The sequence below is a fragment of the Salmo trutta genome, chromosome 14 (assembly GCF_901001165.1).
Source record: "Salmo trutta chromosome 14, fSalTru1.1, whole genome shotgun sequence".
Lineage (NCBI taxonomy): Eukaryota > Metazoa > Chordata > Actinopteri > Salmoniformes > Salmonidae > Salmo > Salmo trutta.
The window spans coordinates 59,525,378-59,544,675 of NC_042970.1; the positions used below are offsets into that span (position 1 = coordinate 59,525,378).

The 19,298-nt window shown below is 41.0% G+C and overlaps 2 protein-coding genes across 8 annotated transcripts; one reads left to right on the forward strand and one right to left on the reverse strand.

Moving 5' to 3' along the window:
- Nucleotides 1-814: 814 nt before the first annotated feature.
- LOC115208485 (serine/arginine-rich splicing factor 7) lies at nucleotides 815-15,753 on the reverse strand. 7 transcript variants are annotated; one of them, XM_029776574.1, is made up of 9 exons: nucleotides 15,639-15,753; nucleotides 12,288-12,468; nucleotides 11,761-11,937; nucleotides 7,389-7,457; nucleotides 4,587-4,658; nucleotides 4,408-4,461; nucleotides 1,674-1,718; nucleotides 1,167-1,225; nucleotides 815-1,087 (listed from the first exon to the last, which is right to left on the reverse strand). In XM_029776574.1, the coding sequence occupies exons 1-8, from the start codon at nucleotides 15,697-15,699 to the stop codon at nucleotides 1,168-1,170; spliced, it is 717 nt and encodes a 238-aa protein (XP_029632434.1). In that variant the 5' UTR covers nucleotides 15,700-15,753; the 3' UTR covers nucleotides 815-1,087; nucleotide 1,167. The 7 variants fall into 7 exon arrangements, with proteins under 7 accessions (XP_029632434.1, XP_029632430.1, XP_029632432.1 ...); XM_029776570.1 differs by having other exon boundaries at nucleotides 1,190-1,225; nucleotides 15,639-15,743; XM_029776572.1 differs by lacking the exon at nucleotides 15,639-15,753 and adding an exon at nucleotides 15,132-15,212 and having other exon boundaries at nucleotides 1,190-1,225.
- On the forward strand, nucleotides 15,319-16,946 carry gemin6 (gem (nuclear organelle) associated protein 6). Its single transcript, XM_029776578.1, has 2 exons — nucleotides 15,319-15,659; nucleotides 15,965-16,946. Exons 1-2 carry the CDS (start codon nucleotides 15,532-15,534, stop codon nucleotides 16,350-16,352), a joined length of 516 nt encoding a protein of 171 aa, XP_029632438.1. The 5' UTR covers nucleotides 15,319-15,531; the 3' UTR covers nucleotides 16,353-16,946.
- The last annotated feature ends 2,352 nt before the right edge of the window (nucleotides 16,947-19,298 follow it).

Below are 19,298 nucleotides of genomic sequence, written 5' to 3' on the forward strand. Positions count from 1 at the left end.
AAGGGTCTGAATACTTACGTAAATAAGGTAATTCTGTTTTTTATTTTGTCATTATGGGGTATTGTGCATAGATTGCTGAGGAATTTTATTCATTTAATCCATTTTAGAATAAGGCTATAGCGTAACAAATTGTGGAAAAAGTCAAGGGGTCTAAATACTTTCCGAAGGCAATGTGTCAGCTAGATGCAGGCAAGTGTGCAAGGCGGTAATGAATGTCACTGTCTGTCCATGTGTCCGTGTATGTCACCTTAAATTTGTTTCTCGACCTGTGTGCACCTACGCTGTAAAATTTCATTCATAGGCTAGGTTGTAGCAACCTCATGATGGTGATAGGGAAAACTTGAGTATCATGTAGTAGCCTAAACCTATCAATGTTATATTGAACTGGGTGAATGGAATATGAATGAGAGTTATCCAATATGCTGTAATAGAAATAAGGCCATGCTCATGAAAAAAAAATGGTCCTCCCTCATCTTAAATGGCACTGACCGCCACTGGTGTGCATCTATCAGTTACAGATACATGTCAGTACATACACAAGGAAGTCACATGTCTGAAATAAAATATTAACCTACACATTTGTATAGGGAAGAGCTTAAAGTAATAGCTATTTGGTATCAAGGATAAGACAAGAGCAGTGTGCTATGATCCTGAGTTCAAAATTCAAAGAGCACATTTCGCAAGTGCAACATTGCCCTCTATAGGTATCACTCAATCCAAAACATTTAACTTATCAACTATTTCATTTAGTTGTGCTATATAAAGACAAACTGTGCCCAGATGGACAACACAGCATCAAACAGCATCACAACCATTTTAAATCAAATATACTTTATTAACCAACAACTATTTCTAAAACACAAACACAAAAGCATTCCAAACTGGGTCCCCATTGCTTCTTCTTGAAACGTCAGTAATATGCCTCAGGAGGAAATTAACAACACCACATATGTTCAAATGATACAATACAATGGGTTTACAAAAGAACTTAGTCACAAGAGATGCTAACATAAAGAAATAAACTTCCCAAGTTCAGTCGTCCCTCTCCGAGCTGTCACTTCGACGAGGACTCCTCGAGGTAGAGTGGCTGAAAGAGAGAAAAACAGATATTAGTTTTCCCTCTTCATTTATTTTCTGTGCATTAACCCCAAATTAAAAGTCATTACCTCAGCTGGGAGGAAAAACGCACCTTAGTTTTTGAGGTGAAGCTTTAGATTTTGAACAGCTAGGATTTAAAATAGAATTTTCATTTTAGAGCTCATTCTTACAAGACTTCGACAGTGGCAATTTGTAGCAAGAAAGTATTTAAAGACCGTGCATTTAATTTTAGTTCGTCATGCAAAATGTATTATTTGGGTGAATTTAAAGAATAAAATTCAAATAACCTTTTAATACATATTTCACATATTGAATTACATATTTGAATGTAATTGTTGTTGATTTATTGCAGAGTCTACCTTTCACTTGCAATGCTTAAGTAGCCTGACTTAATGAACCATCATGCATCTACACCGTTAACTGTAACCATGCGTAACGATTGCCCTCCCGCATGGACAACATTTTCATTGTCTCGTTTTGCTGCTTATCATGCATTGTCAAACTGTTCCACAGCTCGTTTAGAGAGTGAGAATGGTGGAAAGAAAATTGGGGTCAGACTCAAGACTTCTGCATACCTCCTCGTGGGGGAACCAGACTTGGATCTGCCCACAGAACCAGACCTGAAGAAGTAAACATACAAGGCATTCATATTCTAGTGTCCCTTTTTCTTGTTTGTCATTGTTGTTTTTATCTCCACCAATGGGTTAAGATCACTTCTGTTACTTTTCCTGCAGTCTAAACATTCAAAAGCGACATGGAATCTGATATTTCAAGCCACCGTTGCAAACCACCTTCAATCTGATTGCTGGCAATGCGACTTGTCTGAACAGTCAAATCTAATTTATTTGCCCTCAAGATACTTTGTTGAGTTTGACAAGAACGTGACGTTGTAGCTAGCTAGCTTGTTAATTGCTTATAAACAAATTAGTGAATGTACTACAAACCTAAACAGATACCTAGCTAGCTAGTTGACTGCTGCGGCTAGCTAAAAAGGACTAGCTTGGAAAGTTGGATCATCTTATCCTGAGGCTTTAAAAGTGTTCTTACACTAATGATTTTGAACATTCAAAGCAACTGGGTAAAAGTCCATGGCAAACATTGTTGTCACCTTAGGTTTGCAACAAAACCTCTGAGTAATGGGAAGCACGAGCACCACCACCAATCAGCCTCCACCACTGCACACACACACACCAATCATTACTATGACAACTAGTGTAGCCATGTCAGCAAATGACTGCTATCTGAACACACACGTCTTTTTATTTAACTAGGCAAGTCAGCAAAGAACACATTTTTGTTTACAATGACGGCCTACCAAAAGGCAAAAGGCCTGGGGATTAAACAATATATAGGACAGAACACACATCACGACACCACTACATAAAGAGAGACCTAAGACAACAACATAGCATGGTAGCAACACAACATGACAACAACATGGCAGCAACACACAACATGGCAGCAGCACACAACATGGCAGCAGCACACAACATGGTAGCAGCACACAACATGGTACAAACATTATTGGGCACAGACAACAGCACAAAGGGCAAGTAGGATTTGGTCACTTGTAACTTGCTGTTTGAACAGTCACCATTACAAAACTGATTTGAAAAACCCCCACTGATTTGAGCATTAAGGCCTGCAGTGTGAACAAGGCTTTAGGCCTCACTTCAACTCATTCCACGGAGGGCCGAGTGCCTGTGGGTTTTTGCTCTTCCCTTGTTGTTGATTGATGAAATTAGGTCACTAATTACACTAAACAAAGATATAACTCAATATGCAACAATTTCAAAGATTTTACTGCGTTACAGTTCATATAAAAAAATCAGCCAATTGAAATAAATTCATTAGGCCCTAATCTATGGATTTCACATGGGAATACAGATACGGTATGCATCAGTTGGTCACATATCTTCAACAAACCAAAAAGAAGTGGCCTGTGGAATGTTGTCCCACTCCTCTTCAATGGCTGTGCAAAGTTTCTGGATATTGGTGGGAAATGGAACACGCTGTCGTATACGTTGATCCAGAGCATCCCAAACACGGGGCCGTGCATTATTATACTGAAACATGAAGTAATGGTGGCGGATGGATGGCACGACAATGGGCCTCAGGATCTCGTCATGGTATCTCTGTGTATCCAAATTGCCATCGATAAAATGCAATTGTGTCCCTTGTCCGTAGCTTATACCTGCCCATACCATAACCCCAACGCCACCATGGGGCACTCTGTTCACAATCAGCAAACCACTCGATCCACACGAGGCTGTCTGCCATCTGCCTGGTACAGTTAAAAATCAGGATTCATCCTTGAAGAACACACTTCTCCAGCGTGCCAGTGGCCTTTGAAGGTGAGCATTTGCCCATTGAAGTTGGTTACGACACTAAACTGCAGTCAGGTCAAGACCCTGGTGAGGAAGACGAGCACACAGATTGCCTTCCCTGAGACGGTTTCTGAGAATTTGTGCAGAAATTCTTTGGTTGTGCAAACCCACAGTTTCATCAGCTGTCCCGGTGGCTGGTCTCAGACGATCCCGCAGGTGAAGAAGCCAGATGTGGAGGTCCTGGGCTGGAGTGGTTACACATGGTCTGCAGTTGTGAGGCCGGTTGGACCTACTGCCAAATTCTCTAAAATTACATTGGAGGAGGCTTATGGTAAAGAAATGAACATTCAATTCTCTGGGAACAGCTCTGCTGAACATTCCTGCAGTCAGCATGCCAATTGCAAGCTCCCTCAAAACTTGAGACATCTGTGGAATTGTGTTGTGTGTAAACAGCACATTTTTCTGTTTAATCAGCTTCTTGATATGCCACACCTGTCAGGTGGATGGATTATCTAGGCAAAAGAGAAATGCTCACTAACAGGGATGTACACAAATTTGTGCACTAAAATTGAGAGAAAAACTTTTTGTGGAACATTTCTGGAATCTTTTATTTCAGCTCATGAAACATGGGACCAACAATTGTTATGTTTATATTTTTGTTCAGCGTAGTAACTCTCCTCACCTGGTTGTCTCTCTCTTCATCTAAAGGGAAAACCCGCAGACACTATGCCCTCCATGGAATGAAGAACCTGCTCTAGTCTCTTAAGTCAGTGATGTAATATATCAAGGGGACAAATGTCTAAATTGTAATACCCGAAACGGTCAATACCAACACAAAATTGTATTTTGTTGCAGAAGTGACAATCTTTGGGGATTGACACAAACTGTTGCATTAAGTGTTAATTACTCAACTTATATAGCTGCATTGTTGACGATAGCAACGCAACGCTGATCAGAGCATTGAAACAGTTATATTTCTCACCTGGTCTTTGCATGAGAAAGTGACCTAGACCTTGATCTGGACTTTGATCGAGATCTAAAAAGAAATTAGGGGGAAAAGCATCAACACCCATCATTTACTAAATAAGTGAACAATGTTATTGTTTTACACAATGTGGGATCTTTAAATAATACAAGCAAGTCCAATTTTCTACATTTTACCTTGATTTCTTGGGGGTAAGGGCTCTAGATCTTCTAGGAGAACGAGAGCGGCGTGGAGAGAAGGATCTTGATCTAGAACATAAATATCAAAAGCTGTTAGCTAACATACATTCAGACCCGGTAAACTCTGCACTGCCATTCCTGATCAACTACTCTATCATACTACCGTAACACATACAAATCTGTATATTTATCTGTGGTGAATGTATGCATGCATGTATGTATATGGAGTTGTGTACAGCATAACCGTGCAATGACAATCTACTCTACACTGAGTGTACAAAACATTAGGAACACCTGTTCTTTCCATGACAGACCAGGGCTCTCCAACCCGTGTTCCTGGAGAGCTACCATCCTGTAGGTTTTCCCTCCAACCCTAATCTAGCGCACCTGATTCTAATAATTAGCCGGTTGAGCAGCTGAATCAGGTTGCATACAACTGGGGTTGGAGCAAAAACCTACAGGAAGGTAGCTCTCCAGGAACAGGGTTGGAGAACCCTGACATAGACTGACCAGGTGAAAGCTATGATCCCTTATTGATGTCACTTGTTAAATCCACTTCAGTTAGTGTAGTTGAAGGGGAGGAGACAGGTTAAAGAAGGACTTGAGACATGGGCTGTGCATGTGGGCCATTCAGAGGGTGAAGGGGGAGTTTTTCATAGCCACATCTGCATTGCTTGCTGTTTGGGGTTCTAGGCTAGGTTTCTGTATAGCACTTTGTGACATCTGCTGATGTAAAAAGGGCTTTATAATACATTTGATTGATTGGGCAAGACAAAAGATGTAAGTGCCTTTGAACGAGGAATGGTAGTAGGTGCCAGGCGCACTGGTTTGAGTGTGTCAAGAACTGCAACACTGCTGTTTTTTTACGCTCAAGTTTCCCGTGTGTATCAAGAATAGTCCAGCACCTAAAGGACATCCAGAGAACTTGACACAACTGTGGGAAGCATTAGAATCAACATGGGCCAGCATTCCTGTGGAACACTTGATACCTTGTAGAGTCCATGCCCTGATGCATTGAGGCTGTTCTGAGGGCAAGGGGGTGCAACTGAATATTAGGAAGGTGTTCCGAATGTTTTATACACTCAGTGTATTCAGAAAGTATTCAGACCCCTTCCATTTTTCCACATTTTGTTTTGTTACAGCCTTATTCTAAAATGGATTAAACAACACATTTTCCTCATCAATCTACAGTCGGTCAAAAGTTTTTTCAATTACACAAATATACATTTTCACAAAGTTTGCTACTTCAGTGTCTTTAGATATTTTTGCCAGATGTTACTATGGAATAGTGAAATATAATTACAAGCATTTCATAAGTGTCAAAGGCTTTTATTGACAATTACATGAAGTTGATGCAAAGAGTCAATATTTGCAGTGTTGACCCTTCTTTTTCAAGACCTCTGCAATCCGCCCTGGCATACTGTCAATTAACGTCTGGGCCACATCCTGACTGATGGCAGCCCATTCTTGCATAATCAATGCTTGGAGTTTGTCAGAATGTGGGTTTTTGTTTGTCTACCCACCTCTTGAGGATTGACCACAAATTCTCAATGGGATTTAAGGTCTGGGGCATTTCCTGGCCATGGACCCCAAATATCAATGTTTTGTTCCACGAGCCACTTAGTTATCACTTTTGCCTTATGGCAAGGTGCTCCATCATGCTGGAAAATTCAATTGATTGAACATGATTTGGAAAGGTGCACACCTGTCTATATAAGGTCCCACAGTTGACGGTGCATGTCAGAGCAAAAACCAAGCCATGAGGTCGAAGGAATTGTCCGTAGAGCTCAGAGACAGGATTGTGTCGAGGCACAGATCTGGGGAAAGGTACCAAAAAACTTCTGCAGCATTGAAGGTTCCCAAGAACACAGTGGCCTCCATCATTCTTAAATGAAAAAGGTTTGGAACCACCAAGACTCTTCCTAGAGCAGGCCACCCGGCCAAACTGAGCAATCGAGAGAGAAGGGCCTTGGTCAGGGAGGTGACCAAGAACCGAATGGTCACTCTGACAAAGCTCCAAAGGTCCTCTTTGGAGATGGGAGAACCTTCCAGAAGGACAACCATCTCTGCAGCACTCCACCAATGATGCCTTCATCCCTACGGGGGAAGCATGGTGGCGGCAGCATCATGCTGTGCCAATGTTTTTCAGCAGCAGGGACTGGGAGACTAGTCAGGAGTGAGGCAAAGATGAACGGAGAGATCCTTGATGAAAACCCTCTCCAGAGCGCTCAGGATCTTAAGACTGGGGTGAAGGTTCACCTTCCAACAGGACAACGACCCTAAGCCCACAGCCAAGATAACACAGGAGTGGCTTTGGGACAAGTCTCTGAATGTCCTTGAGTGGCCCAGTCAGAGCCCTGATTTGAACTCGATCGAACATATCTGTAGAGAAAATGGGAGAAACTGTAGAGAAAATGGGAGAAACTCCCCAAATACAGGTTTGCCAAGCTTGTAGAGTCATACCCAAGAAGACTAAGCTGTAATCGCTGCCAAAGGAGCTTCAACAAAGTACTGAGTAAAGGGTATGAATACTTATGTAAATGTGATATTGATGAGGTGGGAAACAATTTAATACATTTTAGAATAAGGCTGTAAGTAACAAAATGTGTAAAAAGTCAAGGGGTCTGAATACTTTGAATGCACTGTACAATCATTTTTTATTTCATAATGTGTTACAAAAAAAAGATGTCCAAGAATAGACCCCTGAGGAAATCCATTGATTATTGATGTGACACTCTTCCCGAGGAAGTTGGACAACAGCGCCTTTGGAACGAGAAAAATGTGCATAAGAGTGCTCACCTCCTGCCACGGCCCCGGCTGCGAGAGCGAGAGTACCTCCTCCCACCGGACCTGGAGTGAGACCGGGACCTAAACCACATCCAAACGAGGGGGAGGGAGGGAGGGAAAGATGGACAGTTCAGAGCAGGCCCCGCGAAGCCCCACATAACACTGCCTCAGTCTGCTTTTAATTCTGACCTGGCCTCTGACAACAACAATCACCCTAAGCCCACTGACACTGGCTCAAAATCAACACACAAAAAGAGGAGGATTACATTAGATTTAGCATTACACGTGCAATGGTACTGGTAGTAGGAGTCACTATATAGACTAGAGGTCGACCGATTAATTTGGGCCGATTTTAAGTTTTTCATAACAATGGTTAATTGTTAATCGCCTTTTTGGACGCCGATTATGGCCGATTACATTGCAATCCACGAGGAGACTGCGTGGCAGGCTGACCACCTGTTACGCGAGTGCAGCATCAAAAGGACCGTGTGGCTGCAAGGAGCCAAGGTAAGTTTCTAGCTAGCATTAAACTTCTTATAAAAAAACAATCAATCAATCTTCACATAATCACTAGTTAACTACACATGATTTATGATATTACTAGGTTATCTAGCTTGTTTTGCGTTGCATATAATCAATGTGGTGCCTGATAATTTATCATCGAATTCCAGCCTACTTCAACTTCACCAAATGGGTGATGATTTAACAAAAGCGCATTCGCGGAAAAAGCATTTACATTGCACAAATGTACCTAACCATAAACATCAATGCCTTTCTTAAAATCAATAAACAAGTATATTTTTTTAACCTGCATATGTAGTTAAAAGAAATTCATGTTAGCAAGCAATATTAACTAGGGAAATTGTGTCACTTCTCTTGCGTTCAGTGCAAGCAGAGCCAGGGTATATGCAGCAGTTTTTGCCGCCTGGCTCGTTGCTAACTGTGTAAAGACCGTAATTGATTTGCCAGAATTTTACATAATTATGACATAACATTGAAGGTTGTGCAATATAAGAGCAATATTTAGACTTAGGGTTGCCACCCGTTCGATAAAATACGGAACGGTTGCGTATTTCACTGAAAGAATAAACATTTTGTTTTCGATAGTTTCCGGATTTGACCATATTATTGACCAAAGGCTCGTATTTCTGTGTGTTTATTATATTATAATTAAGTATATGATTTGATATTTGATAGAGCAGTCTGACTGAGCAGTGGTAGGTAGCAGCAGGCTCGTAAGCATTCATTCAAACAGCCTTTAACTGCATTTGCCAGCAGCACTTAGCAATGCTTAAAGCACAGCGCTGTTTATGACTTCAAGCCTATCAACTCCCGAGATTAGGCTGGCAATACTAAAGTGCCTATAAGAACATCCAATAGTCAAAGGTATATGAAATACAAATGGTATAGCGAAATAGTCCTAGAATTCCTATAATAACTACAACCTAATACTTCTTAAAGGGAATATTGAAGACTCATGTTAAAAGGAACCACCAGCTTTCATATGTTCTCCTGTTCTGAGCAAGGAACTTAAAACTTTAGCTTTTTTACATGGCACATATTGTACTTTTACCTTCTTCTCCAACATTGTTTTTACATTATTTAAACCAAAATGAACATGTTTCATTATTTAGACTAAATTGATTAATTAAATTAATATAATACATAATTAATTAAATTAATATAATACATAATTAATTAAATTAATATAATACATAAATAAAATTGATTTTATTTATGTATTATATTAAGTTAAAAAATAAGTGTTCATTGTTCATTCAGTATTGTTGTAATTGTCATTATTACATATATACAGTTGAAGTCTGAAGTTTACATACACTTAGGTTGGAGTCATTAAAACTTGTTTTTCAACCACTCCACACATTTCTTGTTAACAAACTATAGTTTTGGCAAGTCGGTTAGGACATCTACTTTGTGCATGACAAGTAAATTTGTCAACAATTGTTTACAGACAGATTATTTCACTTATAATTCACTGTATCACAATTCCAGTGGGTCAGAAGTTTACATACACTAAGTTGACTGTGCCTTTAAACAGCTTGGAAAATTCCAGAAAAAGATCTCATGGCTATAGATGCTTCTGATATGCTAATTGACATAATTTGAGTCAAATGGAGGTGTACCTGTGGATGTATTTAAAGGCCTACCTTCAAACTCAGTGCCTCTTTGCTTGACATCATGGGGAAATCAAAAAGAATCAGCCAAGACCTCAGAAAAAAAATGTAGACCTCCACAAGTCTGGTTCATCCTTGGGAGCAATTTCCAAACGCCTGAAGGTACCATGTTCATCTGTACAAACAACAGTACGCAAGTATAAACACCATGGGACCACGCAGCCGTCATACTGGTCAGGAAGGAGACGCGTTCTATTTCCTAGAGATGAACGTATTTTGGTGCGAAATGGGCAAATCAATCCCAGAACAGCAGCAAAGGATCTTGTGAAGATGCTGGAGGAAACAGGTACAAAAGTATCTATATCCACAGTGAAACGAGACCTATACCGACATAACCTGAAAGGCCGCTCAGCAAGGAAGAAGCCACTGCTCCAAAACCGCCATAAAAAAGCCAGACTACGGTTTGCAACTGCACATTGGGACAAAGATCATACTTTTTGGAGAAATGTCCTCTGGTCTGATGAAACAAAAATAGACCTGTTTGGCCATAATGACCATCGTTATGTTTGGAGGAAAAAGGGGGAGGCTTGCAAGCCGAAGAACACCATCCCAACCGTGAAGCACGGGGGTGGCAGCATCATGTTGTGGACGTGTTTTGCTGCAGGAGTGACTGATGCACTTCACAAAATAGAGTCCATCATGAGGGAGGAAAATTATGTGGATATATTGAAGCAACATCTCAAGACATCAGTCAGGAAGTTCAAGCTTGGTCGCAAATGGGTCTTCCAAATGGACAATGACCCCAACCATACTTCCAAAGTTGTGGCAAAATGGCTTAAGGACAACACAGTCAAGGTATTAGAGTGGCCATCACAGGGCCCTGACCTCAAGCCCATAGAAAATTTGTTTGCAGAACTGAAAAAGCGTGTGCGAGCAAGGAGGCCTACAAACCTGACTCAGTTACACCAGCTCTGTAAGGAAGAATGGGCCAACATTCACCCAACTTATTGTGGGAAGCTTGTGGAAGGCTACCCAAAACGTTTGACCCAAGTTAAACAATTTAAAGACAATGCTACCAAATACTAATTGAGTGTATGTAAACTTCTGACCCACTGGGAATGTGATGAAATAAATAAAAGCTTAAATAAATAATTCTCTCTACTATTATTCTGACATTTCACATTCTTAAAATAAAGTGGTGATCCTAACTGACCTAAGACAGGGAATTTTTACTAGGATTAAATGTCAGGAATTGTGAAAAACTGAGTTTAAATGTATTTGACTAAGGTGTATGTAACTTCTGACTTCAACTGTATATATAAAAATTGGCCGATTAATCGGTATCGGTCTTTTTTTGGTCCTCCAGTAATTGGTATCGGAGGTGAAAAATCATAATCGGTCGACCTCTAATATAGACATAGCTGTTCATGGAGCTAATGTATCCTGCTTAAAGCAGGCCTTTCAGTTCTCTAGTAAAGAGTGGAAGAGAGGAATGTTATTGTCAAGTCATACATTGGAGATAAAAACACAATTGGTACTTGAAATAAACCTTGCGAGTTTGCCCAGGTGACCCACTTTGGACCAAGGTTCGAGCAGATCTAGGCGTTCTAGAAGTATCTATCAGCCGACCTCTGCATCTAGTCGTGTTCTTCGATTTCTAACGATGATGATTGTATTGACAGCCAAATCGCTTGATTGAGACTTGATAGATGCAAGGCGATTTGTCTAGACGGGACCATGGTCTACCAGGTTGTCCTCTTTACAAAACCCCAGGCTCAAATTGATAACCAAATCATCTGGTGAATTGTCAGCCCTCTATGAAATCTTTAAGGTGCAGCTAGAAGTGGCAGTTGCTTGAGAAGGGGAGGTCTGGCTGATCGATCAACCCCATGGTCATAGGATTGAAAGTGTGGAATTTGCTAGATGCCTCATGAAATCGTTAAGGATCGTGACACTCTGAATCAAACGACGAAACCTGAAATGTTTTGACCAGGTGAGTTGTTAACAAAAAAAACCCACATAACAGTTCAGAAGTATTTCCACATTTTAAAAGGGATTAAGTGACAGACGGAGAGACAAAAGTTACAACAACAACAGGTTGTATGATAGTATAATAATCATCTTTAATTATTATTTTTTATCTACATAAGACACTGAAAAATCAAGACAATGGAAAATAAGCGACAACTATCAAAATAAGAAAAGACCAAAACAAGCTAAATCTGATGCATTGGTTAAGGAGGCTTTACCTGGTCCTCCTGCGTCGACCGTAGCGGTGGCAGTCGTAGGCATAGTGCCCCCGCTCACCACACTCATAGCACTTGTCGTTGGAGTCAAAGGGCCGGTTGGTGGGCGCACGCTCGTACCGAGATCGCCGCGGCATCCCTGTAGATAATTCAACTCGAACTCGAGATCCAGAAATCAACCTGAAAAACAGTCAGTTCGACAGTCAGCTAATTGCGCAATGGCATAGTTCACTTTAAAAAGAGGACTTAAGGAAACCCATCTTAAGTGTAACAAGCATTTAGGAACATACCTAAAGTGTATGATATGGATAGTAGCAAATGAGTAACAAGATAATACCAGCTACCTGCTTACCTTCTACTGATAGATGTCCCTAAACCAATAAAAACCTTCAATATTTGCAAAGAGCAAATTACATTATTGATTGGCAAACGTCAACAACACAGGTGCCCTTTGAGCCCTTTCAGCTTGTAGGTCTTGGAAAGTAGGCTAAACTTGGGGGCAAAGTCTGGAGTCTTGAGGTACCACTTACTTGCCGTCAAGGCCTCGGACCGCATCTTCTGCATCCCGGGTGTCTTCAAACTCCACAAAGGCAAAGCCCGGGGGGTTCCTAGCAATCCACACTGTTCTTAATGGTCCGTAATACCCGAACGCCCGCTCTAGCTCTCCTTTCCCTGCACCAGTGCCCAGGTTACCGACGTAAATCTTAGCGTCTGCAAAGGAAAAACAGAAAGAGGTGCCACCACTGCTGCAACTCGTTGACTTCTGTTCTGAGAGGCCTTTGATTTCCCACTCCCCTAAGCTCAGTATCAAAAGGGTTGCTGTAAGTAACTGCACAAATGTAAAAATCACATTGAAATGCGGCCCTCTCAAGGCATCCCATGTATTGAGGTCAGTGAATGATTAGCATAGGGTTGGTCTGAGGCAGTTCCTCATGCTATGGTCTAAATAAAATTAGAAATTATTAGTGTTAGGGATATGAATATATTGTTTACTTTTCCACATGACAATGAGCTGTATGTAGTGATTTACTGCAATTACGTATCTCCTAAATCACACTAGAGCAAATATTTGAAGCCTGAAAATGTGATAAATTAGGCAAAGGATCAACCTTATATCCATATCTTGCTACTAGATTGCGCAACATCTAGTAATTTATCAATTTCTGCAATCTGCTACCTGTCTGTTTCAGAGGGGTTGGGTTAAATGCGGAAGACACATTTCAGTTGAATGCTTTCAGTTGTACAACTCACTAGGTATCCCCCTTTCCCTTTCTTTATGATAAGACAAAAGGTTTATGGGGTTATGATTAGGCCCATGTTGGATTTGCATTACTTGCCAAGTGAACGTGTAATTTGCTCTTTGAATTTAGATGTAATCCATCCCCTAACATATGTCATACATAACCATTGAATTATTTATGACACCGACTAACGTTACAGAGGCATGGTGTTGTCATCAAGCGTAGCTATGTTTGGCTCTGTGGTGAACGAGTCAACACATCAACTAAGGAGGTGGAACAGCTAGCGAGGTGAGGATTTTGTTTCTTGTTACTTAGCCTAATTAAACTGCAAATAAGGTCAAATTTTGCGGACCCATTTTTGACTCATGAGCTGCCCTCTACAAAGGTAAGAGTTTAGCACCTTAACCCAGACTCTTTAGCTATACTAAAGTTATCAGTGGTTCTCAAACGCCTTGGGGACCACAGATGTTACATGTTATTGATCTATTCCAGAGCTAGCACACCTAATTCAACTTGTCTACTAATCACTACACATATAGTTAAAGCCGCAATCGGCAGTTTAGCCTAAAGACCCGAAGTTGAATTGCATTGATTACTACGTCAGGCAGAAATTGGCATTTGGATCAGGAAAGTTTGCTTTCATGACCTCTACAAGCCAGAATGTTGAATAAAATATTTTTTTTGTTTTTTGTACTTTTACCCCCTTTTTTATGATATCCAATTGGTAGTTACAATCTTGTCCCATCGTTGCAACTCCCCTACGGACTCGGGAGAGGCCAAGGTTGAGAGCCATGCGTCTTCCGAAACACAACCCCGGCAAGCCGCACTGCTCGCTTAACCCGGAAGCCAGCCACACCAATGTGTTGGAGGAAACACCGTCCAACTGACGACTGAAGTCCGCTTGCAGGCACCTGGTTCCGCAACAAGGAGTCACTAGAGCGCGATGGGACAAGGAAATCCCGGCCGGCCAAACCCTCCCCTAACCCGGACGACGCTGGGCTAATTGTGCGCCGCCTCATGGGTCTCCTGGTCACGGCTGGCTATGACACAGATAAAATTATATTTTTACTCACTTTCCCAATTGTCCATGTGGTTGGTCCTTCTGCAGGTAGGAATGTGAGACATATCGACAGGAAGTATAAATACATAAAGTTTTCAAAGCATGGTAGTGGGTTCAGATTTCTATCACCTGAAGCATGCACACAAGAGACGCATACTTGCCGAGTTCGTGCATGTGTTTACATGGTTCTGCGCATGCTTCAGGTGAAAAATCTGAACACACTACCAGCGCCTTGAAAAGTTAATGTAAGTATACTTTCCTGTGAATATACTGTCTCACTTTACAGGTTGTCTGTAGAAATGTAAGTAATTCAACATTCTGGCTTGTGAGAGGAAATTTTCCAAACAAATGTATGGCATTAATAACAAAGCTTTCCCCACCCCTGTTTTGCTAAAAATCTCAAATTCATAGAGCAATGGATATAAGGAATGACCATCCTATGATATCAAAATTATAGTTTTGAAGATTTATAGCTAGTATTTGTTAACATTTACATTGTTTGTAAACATTGGAGTAAAACATACTTATATTTTGGGTTCTGATGGGGTACAACAGTTGACCTAAGGTCATGAGGCATTTAAGCTGCAATATGTAACTTTTTGTTATGGAAAATATATTTCACAGCGGGTTAGATGGTACAATGATTCTCTACACAACGACTGCTTGTTTTGTCGCAAACTATTATAATTTTGGTAACCAGGAAATGGCGGATAGATTTCCGCATATTGCACCTTTCAATTCTTCAACAAACAATGGGCACATTTCATTAATTTATAAGTACACAAGTGGATGTAGCAACTGCAGATTGCCACTTTAAAACATTTTGATCGAAAAAAAGCTAAATAATCAAGCCATTGATTAGAGAATCGGGTGTGCTTGTTTAGGGCAAGAGCTAGGAAAGCTAAGTAACGTTACGCCTAATGCAGCTAACGTTAGATAGCTGGCTAGTTAACTAAGCATGAGATTATCTTCACGAATACTGAGTTTGACGTCAATATGTATTTTGTCTACTATTGAACATGCGTTAGGTTATCTTTTTGTGAAGTTAAAATCTGTTTTTCTATTTAGTTTACCTCCTCCGTTTCGACCGTGTCTTGACATGATTCAAGGCCCGCTTTACAATCAATCTGCGCATGCGTGTGTCAAACTGGTTCTCCTGAGAGGACTGTCAGAGACAGGACGGTTCACTAAATGTACTCGTGCAATGCAATAAAATGCTAAATCACTCATATTTCATACCATGAATCACACAGTAGAGTATTAGGTTGGTGAAGAGGTTAGTAATGTGTAACGAGCTATTTAATTCTTCCGGCTGGAACCTTTGGAATTGTATCACTGTTTTCTACGACACATTAGACCGTCGGACAAATTTAATCACCGGCTCAATCCAGCTAGCCAGTAGCCAGTTTAATCACCTGATTTGGAGATTAAAGCCCAGTGTAGCTTATTCTCGGTCAGTATATTGAAATAATAATGGACACGTGGCGTCAACTGAAGCCGCTGGAGTGGTGTAAATATGTCAACAAAGAGGTCAAAGTGACAGCGCACGAGAAACAACAACATCATGGTTGGGTTTTTACCGTTGATCCAGTATCTGCCAGGTAATTTCGTCACCTTCTCAGTACTCTTCTTCATGGCCATGTGCACAATTTGTTGATGGATAGCTTAGGCTATGATATGAAAATAATACACCACTTATATAGTGTGGTACCTAGCTACAACAGTGACGACACCACTCTGTTATGAGACCTACGTTTGAGCATCCTACTTCGTAACTGCTATCCCAAGCTACAGTGTGATATTTTTGATGTGACTCAGTCATAGACAATACCAGGATTGTTGCTTTGAAAGGGGTGTATATCAGCTGAGTTGACACTCAATGCATTACCTATTTTCCCTCCCCCAGTATAGTCCTAGTGACCTTCCAGGAGAAAGGAGGCACGCCGACGGTCCGAGTTGTGACAGGCCATGCAGTGCAAGAAGTAGAGGTCCTCCAGGAGGGCAATGAAGAAACGGCGGGGCGGCTGAGGTTAATTTTCACACCCCCAGGAGCCCACGCCCTTGGCCCGGAAGAAGTGAGGCACAGGAAAGAGAGCCTCCGCATGTGGCTGGAAAAGAACCGCATCCCCGTGGAAGAGAAGGGCGAGATGCTGTGCGTGGCCAACGTGCTGACAGTGAGTGCCCCCTACGGAGCGGAAGACTGTAGCAGCTCCAACGAGATCATCCTGGCCCGAGTGCAGAGCCTGGTGGAGAGCAACCCTGATTCAACTCCAGACCAGCCTGCCAACTCCTGATGAAGGATTCACTTTGACATATAGGGATAGTTTCCCAAACACAGATCAGGCTCAGCCTAGTCCTGGAATAAAATACATTGTCTATTTTCTTGATCTCCATCGAAATAGCTTTTCAGTTCAGGACTAAGCTTAATCTGTGTCAGGGAAACCAGCTCATAGTGGATGTCAATAGTCTAAAATGGTCTCGTCTCCTTCATCTGCCTCTATGTGGGGGGAAAAAATGGACTGGGAATTGGGTCTTGGCCATGTCTTTCACCTATCCTACGTTTTTAGATAAGTGAAGGTCGAGGAGAGGAGGAGGGAAAGCCACTCTAGACTGTTGGGATGAACTGAGAGACACTTAAAATGCTTTGGATTGTTGATGGTTCAAATGTTATTATAATCATATTCAACAATGGACATTGCTATCACAAAGCAAACAGTTGGCAACATTTAGAAATGTAAAGTTTTGGTTCTAAAGATACCTTTTTTGTGATTTTGTAATGCACTTTTGTTATTAAACGTGCACTGTTACTTACAAACCAATAGTTGCATCTGTCCCGCTACACTTAAATATCTATAAAAAAGACCAATAAAATACCTGTGCCTATAAAATCTATGTTATGAATCTTTAATCCTAAATCATTTTACTTGATAAAACTTGAATAAATCTCCAATAATTAGGTATGGGCAGTATACTGTACACCGGGGTATTTGGAAAAAGCCACGGGATGTTTTTTTAAATACATTTGAATACTTGTAGCTACTTTTTAAGTAAATACCTGCAGTCAACTTGTGCAATATGTTAAGAGATAAAGCAGATCAGGTTTTTTCATTTTACCCCTCTCACATTATTTTTTGCATTATGATGCTTACCTTAGTTCCCCAGAACAGTTGAGCCAGTCACGGGTTTGTTTGTAAATAGCACAATGGGAGGAAGCAGGTGAGTCCAGGTGGGTATTGTCAGGAGTTGCATTTTATGTTAAAAGTTTGCATCAATAGAGTGATCAGGGATGTGCATCTATAGTTTTTCTTCACAGAAAATACATTAGTGCAACACATTCGGCAGAAAAGAGCTTAATTTTCATCAGATGATGGGCAGGGGCGCAGCCATGGGTGGGCCTGGGAGGGCATAGGCCCACCCACTGGGGAGCCAGGCCCACCCATGGCTGCGCCCCTGCCCAGTCATGTTAAATCCATATATTAGGGCCTAATTTATTTATTTCAATTGACTGATTTCCTTATATGAACTGTAACTCAGCAAACTCGTTGAAATTGTTGCATGTTGGGTTTATATTTTTGTTCAGTATAGCTACAAATCAGTCAGAGCGCTGTATGCTCATAGAATGCCTGTTTGTGGATTCTCACCTGAGTGGAGAAGTGCAACTGAACCAGGAAATTAAGTACACAAAAAGCTACAAACAATGCAAAAAAAAATAAAGACATTTGCACAATGTCACTAGTTCACATTCGCTTGTAAATGTCCAAACTCACAAAAAATGACATTCGGTAGCTCCTACCTTAATACAGAACCAGTCAAAAGTTTGGACACACCTACTCATTCAAATGTTTTTCTTTATATTTACTATTTTCTACATTGTTGAATAATAGTAAGACATCAAAACTATGAAATAACAAACAGAATCATGTAGTAACCAAAGAAGTGTTAAACAAATCAAACTATATTTTATATTTGAGATTCTTCAAATAACCACCCTTTGCCTTGATGACAGCTTTGCACACTCTTGGCATTCTCTCAGCCAGCTTCATGAGGTAGTCACCTGGAATGCATTTCAATTAACAGGTGTGCCTTGTTAAGTTAATTTGTGGAATTTCTTTCCTTAAATGCGTTTGAGACAATCAGTTGTGTTGTGACAAGGTATGGGGGTATACAGAAGATAGCCCTATTTGGTAAAAGACCAAGTCGTTATTATGTAAAGAACTGCTTAAATAAGCAAAAAGAAAAGCCAGTCAAGAACTTTAAAAGTTTCTTCAAGAGCAGTCACAAAAAACATCCAGCGCTATGATGAAACTGGCTCTCATGAGGACCGCCACAGGAAAGGAAGACCCAGATTTACCTCTGCTGCAGAGGACAAGTTCATTAGAGTTGCCAGCCTCAGAACTTGCAGCCCAAGTAAATGTTTCACAGAGTTCAAGTAACAGACACATCTCAACATCAACTGTTTAGAGAAACATCGTGAATCCGGCCTTCATGGTTGGATTGCTGCAAAGAAACCACTACCAAAGGACACCAATAAGAATAAGAGACTTGCTTGGGCCAAGAAACACGAGCAATGGACATTAGGCTGGTGGAAATCTGTCCTTTGGTCTGATGAGTCCAAATGTGAGATTTTTAGTTCCAACCGCCGTGTCTTTGTGAGACGCAGAGCAGGTGAACGGATGATCTCCGCATGTGTGGTTCCCACCGTGAAGCATGGAGGAGGAGGTGTAATGGTGCTTTACTGGTGACACTGTCTGTGATTTATTTAGAATTCAAGGCATACTTAACCAGCATGGCTACCACAGCATTCTGCAGTGATACGCAATCCCATCTGGTTTTGGTTTAGTGGGACTATCATTTGTTTTCCAACAGGACAAAGACCCAACCCATCTCCAGGCTGTGTAAGGGCTATTTCACCAAGAAGGAGAGTGATGAAGTGCTGCATCAGATGACCTGGCCTCCACAATCACCCGACCTCAACCCAGTTGAGATGGTTTGGGATGAATGGACTGCAGAGTGAAGGAAAAGCAGCCAACAAGTGCTCAGCATATGTGGGAACTCCTTCAAGACGGTTTGAAAAACATTCCAGGTGAAGCTGGTTGAGAGAATGCCAAGAGTGTGAAAGGCTATCATCAAGGCAAAGGGTGGCTACTTTGAAGAATCAAAAATATTAAATATATATTGATTTGTTTAATACTTTTTTTGGTTACTACATGATTCCAAATGTGTTATTTCATACTTTTGAT